Source organism: Glycine soja, chromosome 18 (assembly GCF_004193775.1).
Source record: "Glycine soja cultivar W05 chromosome 18, ASM419377v2, whole genome shotgun sequence".
Classification (NCBI taxonomy): Eukaryota; Viridiplantae; Streptophyta; class Magnoliopsida; order Fabales; family Fabaceae; genus Glycine; species Glycine soja.
In genome coordinates, this window is record NC_041019.1 from 48,377,577 (window position 1) to 48,386,999 (window position 9,423).

The 9,423-nt window shown below is 35.2% G+C and overlaps 1 protein-coding gene across 1 annotated transcript; it reads left to right on the forward strand.

The window, feature by feature from the left end:
* Positions 1 to 3,568: 3,568 nt before the first annotated feature.
* LOC114394796 (receptor-like protein 7) lies at positions 3,569 to 7,271 on the forward strand. The gene has a single exon (XM_028356469.1). It carries the CDS (start codon positions 3,735 to 3,737, stop codon positions 7,143 to 7,145), a length of 3,411 nt encoding a protein of 1,136 aa, XP_028212270.1. The 5' UTR covers positions 3,569 to 3,734; the 3' UTR covers positions 7,146 to 7,271.
* Positions 7,272 to 9,423: the final 2,152 nt, after the last annotated feature.

Here is a 9,423-nt window from a genome sequence, read left to right on the forward strand (position 1 = left end):
GCTTGTCCATCCAAATAGCAAATGTTACCTTTATTTTTTTGTCCTCACAACACCAAGTGTCTCCCATTGTAGACCTTGCATCCCTACTTTGAACCAACATACTTGTGCCCTTGTGATGTCATCTCCCCCATAGAAATCATATTGACAACCGTAGAAGGTACAAACCTCACATTTGAGAAAGTTTGAATAACATCATCATGGAGCTTCATCCTCACGCTCCCGTGCCTTCGACCTTCATTTTTTCACCATTCACTAACTTAGAATGGTTGAATTCTCCACCAGTTTTCAAAGTGTCAAACATCTCTCGATCTCTACAAATGTGCTTTGAGACATCAAAATCCATCACCCATTTTGTTTTAGCAACCTAATCGTTTGTTGCCAAAAACACATCATCTCCATCTTCAACACTTTTCACTACATTAGCTTGGGAGTTGACACCATCTTTGTTCATATCTCTTAATTTCTTCAAGTCCTCCTTCATTTGTTTGTACCTCACTTGCACACGACCATTCTCACCACAATAGTAACATTGTATGTTACTCATATCTCGTTGCGGATGCGATTGCGATTTTGATGTTCCTCTTGGACCATCATATCTCCTTGAATGATTCCTCCATCTCTCAGACTCCACCATAGCTATTGCATGGTGTTCATCATCAACATTTCCAGTTCTCATTATTCTCTCATTTTCTCTAAGAGTTGTAGTCACCTCATCCAAATACAAAGTTGATATTCCCACAAACAACGTTTGAACCAAAGCTTTGAAGGACCTTGGTAGTGAGGCCAACAACAAAAACGCCTGCTCCTCATAAGAGAGTTTATCATCTACATTCAACAATTGACTTACTAGCTGATTGAACTTGTTGATGTAGTCATGGAGATCTCCCCCCATCTCCATTATGAGTTGATACAATTCTATCTTCAAACAAAGACGATTAGTTAGCGACTTTAACGCATAGATATTCTTGAGCTTCTCCTACAAGGACTACGATATTGTCTCCTTCAACACATTGTGTTTTATCTTGGAAGCAAAGACTAACTGAATCATGCTCACAACCCTCATTTGGTTCTTAGTACACTCAGTTTCATTTATAGAAGCCGACCTTTCATCTTGTAATGCTTGATCAAGACCTTCAGCACCAAAAGGTCTTGAATAACTCTACCAAATCATAAAATTTATTTTTCCATCAAACAACAATATCTCAAACCTTTTGTGTGTTCCCGACCATAGCTCTGATACGACTTTTGGGTAATCAATGCTCCCACAAATAAAACTATTCTCACTCACAAAGGATCATGGGAACACAATAAAGATTACATCGTAAAAAAATAATAACAAACACATGAATTTAACGTAGTTCGACACCTCTTGTCTACGTCCACAGAATCGTCTAAAAAAGTATTTCATTATCACAAAAATGATTACAAGATTGTAACCCACCCCAAATAGTGTATCACTCTACAAACCTAAGTATCACACTCAATGGTTACAAGAAATGATACACTTTTACACAAAGATATTTTTATCTCAACAAAGTGACTTTGTTTCACAATCTCTCTGCTCACACACTCTCTCTACATGTATGTTGTTTTTCCACTAATTCTATTTTTTATTTATAGTGAAAATTGCCACCAACTACAATAAATAAGTTATCTTGGAAATTGAAACAAAAATAACTTCTAATGCATCCATTCAAATAAGTTTCATTTAGTAAAATGCAATATTTTACTTTGCATTTAAGTCACCTAAACCTTAGTGATAAAAATTCAATTACCAATATGCATACACTTTATCTTTTGGCTTGAAACTCTACATTTATGTATTTGGGTCAAAACCTAACCGAACCGAACCGATAAAAAACGTTCATGTATGGGTTGAGTCACAAGTTTAGATTTATAAATCCAATCAAAATCGAATCGAACTAATTGAAACCAATCAAAATTTTTAGAGTTATTTGGTTTCGCTTTAAATACTGGTAATATTGGGACTCCAAGTGTTGGAACTGCAAGTGTTTAGACCACTAGTGTTGAAACTTCTTAAAGTATTACTTTCCTGTATATTGTTATTTGTTTCACCTTTTTTCATATTTATTTTTTCTGTCATGTTTATAATATTGATAAATCATATTTTGTTCATTTGTTTCAACAAATCTGGTTGTAACAAATTTAGTTGTAGCAAATAAGATTGCAGCAAAGTTTATTGCAAGAAATTAATTTGCAGGAAATAGTTGTGATTCATATTATTATAATAAATCTTGTTGAAGAATATTTTATTTTAATTTGTATTATTCTATTTTAGAATATTATGTTGATGGTATTAAATGAATCAATTTTATTACTTTCAGATATTGATAATATTGCGTTAATTGTATTGGATATTTGAATAAATCATGATATAAAATAGTAGTTCTAAGAAAAATAAATAAATTTAAATGGATAAGCTGTTGACTCAAACCATTCATGAACGGGTTGAGTTTCAATTTTTTTTTTTTATAAAAATCAAACCGAACGAAATCAATCAAATTTGATTGAATTGGATTCTGAATTTAATCAAAATCAAGTTGAACTGGTACACAAACACCCCAAGCTGGTTCGTAAAAATTGTGCAAACAAATGTTTGATTTTTCCTTCACTTTTATATATTAATTAAAAGTGAAACTATAATTAAGAAAAGTATACTCTTCGACTTTTAGCTGAAATACAATTAATGCTTTAATTTAAAGTGGATGGGGGTTAGAAATAGGAAAATAATAAAATTGAGAAGAATATAGAATGTGCATACATATTACTCAGCAGGTATGTATATGTTTTAGTTGCCATTGAAGGTTCTCATAACACCATTTCCAAAAGAATAGAATTAGGAGTGAGTTTTCGTCCATTGGATTGATAAAAAAAATGTGTGTCATCACACAATAAACCACAACTCAAACATGTCTTATATTTGAATAAGATTGTTATTGTATTATACTGCCCAACACAATTTTTAAGAAATAGTAATTACATTTTTTAAAATAATTAATGTCTTACGAATTATAGAATTGTTTTTTATTTGTTATAGAGTTTTTCATTGGTGATAGAAATCCTTATTAAGTTTTTTTTTATCATTTGAAACAAAAATAAATTTTAGTATATACAAGTGAAGAAGAGATCGAGCAATATTGTTTATCGTGTACATTTCTTTGCCCTAAAAAAACAATAAAAGAGCCTATTATTAATTGACTTTGGAGTAAAATGGCGAGAATTATATTTTTATCGAGTCCAGCTGTTTTCAATAAATTCAATTGAATGTTATTAAAATCAGAAATATTTTTACTAAGCATGCAATTCTAAAATTAATTCATGCTACCTCTTTATATTAAGTTGCCAATATTGCCAACTCCATTTAACAAGCTATGCTGCCAAAAAAATCTTGAGACAATAAGTGGCCTGTAAAATGAATGCAATAATGGCAGCATTGTTTTTCTTCCTTTTCTGGTAAGGATAATTAATTACAAACGGCACACCCCGAAGAAAAATATAGAAAAGGGAGAGAAATAAAGACAAAATAAAAGACTGACAACTTAGAAAGTTGTTTACTTTGACTTTGCTTCGCCATTTTACACTCTTTTTTTCTGTGGCTAAGCCGTCTCTCTCACTCAACTTTTCTTCTGCATATATTTCTGAGTTATGAGTTATGAGTTATTCTTCAGCCACTGTTGTTTTGGTTCATTGTGTGTCTCTCTCAGTAGAATCCAATGAGAATTCCCCATGTTCCCTTCCTTTCCTTCATATTCTGCTACTGCTTCTTGATACACCACAGTGTTTACTACACCGGGGTAAAAGCCCAAATTGTTGAGGATCAACAACAATCATTGCTCAAACTTAAGAATAGCCTCAAATTCAAGACTAATAAGTCTACAAAACTTGTGTCTTGGAATTCAAGCATAGATTTCTGTGAGTGGAGGGGTGTTGCCTGTGACGAGGATGGGCAAGTTACTGGCCTTGACCTGAGTGGAGAATCTATCTATGGTGGATTTGACAATTCAAGTACTCTTTTCAGTTTGCAAAATCTCCAGATACTGAATTTGTCTGCTAATAACTTCAGTTCTGAGATACCATCCGGTTTCAACAAGTTGAAGAACTTAACATATATGAATTTGTCTCATGCTGGCTTTGTGGGGCAGATTCCAACAGAGATTTCTTCCCTGACAAGGTTGGTTACTCTTGATATCTCTTCTCTTTCCTATTTATATGGGCAACCACTGAAACTTGAAAAATTAGATCTGCATATGCTTGTCCAAAACCTCACCATGCTTAGACAATTCTATATGGATGGTGTAAGTGTATCAGCTCAACGAAATAAATGGAGCAATGCTTTGTTGCCCCTAGTTAGCCTGCAGGAGCTGAGCATGTCAAACTGCAATCTTTCTGGACCCCTTGATCCTTCCCTGACAACACATCCGAATCTATTAATCATTCGTCTTGATCAGAACAATTTCTCATCCCCAGTGCCAGAAACCTTTGCTAATTTTCCAAATTTAACCACCCTTCACCTTAGTTCTTGTGAATTGACTGGAACATTTCCAGAGAAAATCTTTCAGATAGCAACATTGTCTGTTGTAGACTTATCATTCAATGAGGATCTTTATGGATCTTTGCCTGAATTTCCACTGAATGCTCCTCTTCACACATTGATTGTAAGTCACACAAGGTTCTCAAGAGCATTACCGGCTTCTATAAGTAATCTTGGGCAGTTATCCATCTTGGATATTTGTAATTGCAGTTTTAACGGAACACTACCCAGTTCAATGTCAAGACTCAGGGAACTCACTTATCTGGATTTGTCATTTAATGACTTTACTGGTCCAATTCCATCCCTGAATATGTCCAAGAATCTTACGCATTTAGACTTCTCACGCAATGGTTTCACAGGTTCAATCACATCTTATCATTTTGACGGCCTAAGACATCTGCTCCAAATTGATTTGCAGGACAACTTCCTCGATGGAAACCTTCCTTCCTCTCTTTTTTCTCTCCCACTGCTACGAAGTATTCGACTTTCCAACAACAATTTCCAGGATCAACTGAATAAATTTTCAAATATGTCTTCCTCCAAGTTAGAGATCCTTGATTTAAGTGGAAATGATTTAAACGGGTCCATTCCTACAGATATTTTTCAACTCAGATCACTTGTTGTCCTTGAACTATCTTCAAACAAGTTAAATGGCACATTGAAGCTAGATGTGATTCATAGACTTGCAAATCTAACTACACTGGGACTTTCACACAACCATTTGTCAATAGACACAAATTTTGCAGATGTTGGCCTAATATCTTCCATCCCCAATATGAAAATTGTACAGTTGGCCTCCTGCAACCTGACAGAGTTCCCTAGTTTCTTGAGAAACCAATCAAAAATAACAACTTTAGACCTCTCAAGCAACAATATTCAAGGATCTATACCAACATGGATTTGGCAACTTAACGCTCTGGTTCAATTAAATCTTTCTCACAATTTACTCAGCAATTTAGAAGGACCTGTGCAGAACTCTAGTTCCAATTTGAGTCTCCTTGACCTTCATGATAATCACCTCCAAGGGAAGCTTCAAATATTTCCGGTGCATGCCACTTATTTGGACTATTCAAGCAATAACTTCAGTTTCACTATTCCATCAGATATTGGTAATTTTCTGTCTTACACAATTTTCCTGTCTCTTTCCAAAAACAATTTATCTGGGAATATTCCACAATCCTTGTGCAATAGTTCAAATATGCTAGTTCTGGATTTTTCCTATAATCACTTGAATGGGAAAATTCCAGAGTGCTTAACACAGAGTGAGAGACTTGTGGTATTAAATCTGCAACATAACAAGTTCCATGGCAGCATTCCAGACAAATTTCCAGTATCTTGTGTTCTAAGGACTCTGGATCTTAATAGTAATCTATTGTGGGGCTCAATTCCCAAATCTCTTGCAAATTGCACATCATTAGAGGTGTTGGATCTTGGTAACAATCAGGTAGATGATGGATTTCCATGTTTCTTAAAGACAATATCCACACTCCGTGTCATGGTTTTGAGGGGAAACAAATTCCATGGTCACGTTGGATGTCCTTATTCTAATAGTACTTGGTATATGCTTCAAATTGTGGACTTGTCATTCAACAATTTCAGTGGTGTACTTCCAAACAACTGCTTCAAAACTTGGAAGGCAATGATGCTTGATGAAGATGATGATGGATCAGAGTTCAATCACATTGCATCTCAAGTCCTTAAGTTTGGTGGTATATATTATCAGGATTCTGTGACACTTACAAGCAAAGGTTTACAGATGGAGTTTGTTAAAATCCTTACTGTCTTCACATCTCTTGACTTCTCATCCAACAATTTTGAAGGAACAATACCAGAAGAGCTTATGAATTTTACAAGACTTAATTTGCTCAACTTGTCAGATAATGCTTTAGCAGGCCATATCCCTTCATCTATAGGGAATTTAAAACAGCTTGAATCATTGGACCTGTCAAGCAACCATTTTGATGGAGAAATTCCCACACAGCTTGCAAATTTAAATTTCCTCTCGTACCTAGACCTTTCCTCTAATCGTCTGGTGGGAAAAATCCCCGTAGGTAACCAGCTTCAAACATTTGATGCATCTTCCTTTGTTGGTAATGCAGAATTGTGTGGAGTACCTTTGCCTAAAAAGTGCTCTGATACGAAAAATGCAAAAGAAATACCTAAAACAGTTTCTGGAGTTAAATTTGACTGGACTTATGTATCAATTGGATTGGGTTTTGGGGTTGGAGCAGGATTGGTTGTAGCTCCAGCATTGTTTTTGGAGAGACTGAAAAAATGGAGCAACCATAAAATTGATAAAATTCTCCTTGTCATTCTTCCAATGTTTGGTTTGACTTGGATACCTACTGATGATGATGAAGCAGAGGAAGATACTGAAGAAAATAACTCGGACATGGAAGAGGAGTGGGATTACAATGAGGATCAAAATAGTTTGGTCCATCAAAGGTTTCAAGGGTGGTATTGCGTCTTGTGTTCAAAGCTTGATATCAGTAAGAAGAAGGTAATTCATGACCCAAGGTGTACATGTTACCCCTCACCACCCATTTCAACATCAACTTATCCGGATTCATATTCTTATCATTCACATACATGATGAAAACATGGTCATATGTTTCTTTTGTTTTTCCTTCATTCTTTGTTCAGATTACATATATGTACCTCTCTGATTGTTCCCTTTATTCTTTGTTTTCCCTTTATTATTTTTTCTATTTTGCATGCACTTACACATAGAAAATAAACCCAAGGGTGGCAAAATATTATCTAAAGTGTTATAAAGAGAAAAAAAAACATAAGTTGCAAAACTAAAAACAAAACAATAAAAAAACCAAAACAAGACTAAATTACTTAATTGTAAGTACTAAAAAGATATTTAAAAATTATGATTTTACACAATTGCACGCACTTGTTACAGCTATTGTCTCGTGGGAAAAAGATTACATAATTAAAGAGTGCAAAAAATAAGTACATGGAAGCATTGATGGAGCAAAAGTCGTGGTTATATTTTAAGATCTTAGAGGTTTTAGAGGGTAAAAGTGAGTGGTGTGGTTAGTTCAGCAAACAGAGGATGTTACCCTAAAACTATTACTAGAATCGAATAAAGGGTTTCGGCATTGTGAAGATTAGGTGCACAATTGGAGATTAGTGCGTCACAACCAGGTAAGCTACACAATTGCATCCTTGTTTTAGTGTCCTAAATTAAATGCACTACTAATTTTTTCCTTGCTCCAAATCGAAGTATAAAAAATGCAAAATAGCTAGTATAGATAGATGTGTTTGTGCAACCAAAATAATAAAGCAGATGTGTTTGCAACGAGGAACAAATCCTTAGCATACAAATCTATAAAGGTTAGGATTAGAAATTTAATCTCAGATGACATAATTTTATGATTTAATCCTAATCATCCATGAGTGTTTGTATTGTTTAGATTTGTTGTTCTCACCCTTTGTTATAAAAACTTGTTTTACTTGATACACTCCTATACATGGGGAGCTTATGACTATTTTTTTATTGTGAGAAAGGATAACTATAAATATAGATCATTCAATCATATTTGAATGATTTTTTAAAAAATACCCATGACTTTTTGAAGTGGTTATGTGACAATTAATTTTTAATCTTGACCATTTGATTATATGATATAAATTTATAGTTCTCATGCACATTCATATATAAGAGGAGAGTCATTTTTATTTAATAAATCTCCTGTATGTATATGAAAAAAATAGATTACAAGTTAATAGTGTAACATAATAATGACATCTAATTAGAAACAATCATATACTTAAATTTATTGTTTTTTACAATAATTAAAAATACTAAATTTTGATTGGTTGACAGTTATCATGCATAACCATTAAATTCTAAGGATTGTGTGTGTATGTTACCGAGAATTAAGTTACTTTAAAAGTAATTTTTTATATAATTATTTCATTTAATAAGTCTTGGTGCATATTAAATTTAAATAATTGAATCATTGAATTATTTTGATAGTAACTAAAAAATGATCAAGGTGTTGGGGAGATTCGAGGGGTACACTTGTGGACCACGAGCCACCACATAAGGAAGCCTAACACCACACTCTAACCCAAAACCTTAAAGCTCAGGTTTATGAGTCTTTTTCCTCACTTATATGGTGCTCAACCTTTCCACTTCTAACCGATGTGAGACTTCACCTCACACTTGTGACCCAACACATCTCCCCCTCAAGTGTGAGTCTCTTCCACATGATAGCCTCCCCCTTTAGCAGAAGTCTTTTATCATCCACCTGCGAGACTTGTCCTGCCCGCTAGCCATTCTGGCCACCTGCGGTACTTGGATACTCGTCTGAGCTAGAACCTAGTCGAACCATCAGCTCTAATACCAATTGTTGGGGAGATTCTAGGGGTACACCTGTGGACCACGAGCCACCACATAAGGAAGCCTGACACCACACTCTAACCCAAAACCTTAAGGCTCAGGTTTATGGGTCTTCTCCTCACTTAGATGGTGTTCAACCTTTTCACTTCTACCTGATGTGGGACTTCACCTCACACTTGTAATCCAACACATCTCCCCCTCTAGTGTGAGTCTCTTCCACATGGTAGTCTCCCCCTCGAGCGAAAGTCTTTTATCATCCACGAGTATAGCCATGGCCACATGCGGTACTTGCCCTGCCCGCTAGCCATTCTGGTTACCCTGCTCCACTTGCGGGGTACGCTGTCCCGCTAGCCATTCTGGTCACCTGCGGTACTTGCATACTCGTCTGAGCTGGTCACCAGCTTGAACCATCGGCTCTGATACCAATTGTTAGGGAGATTCGAGGGGTACACCTGTGGACCACGAGCCACCACATAAGGAGACCTGACACCACACTTTAACCCAAAACCTTAAG

Bases quoted from the DNA above. Each gene is read 5' to 3' on its own strand.
- LOC114394796 (XM_028356469.1), top strand. From the start codon at position 3,735: ATGAGAATTCCCCATGTTCCCTTCCTTTCCTTCATATTCTGCTACTGC.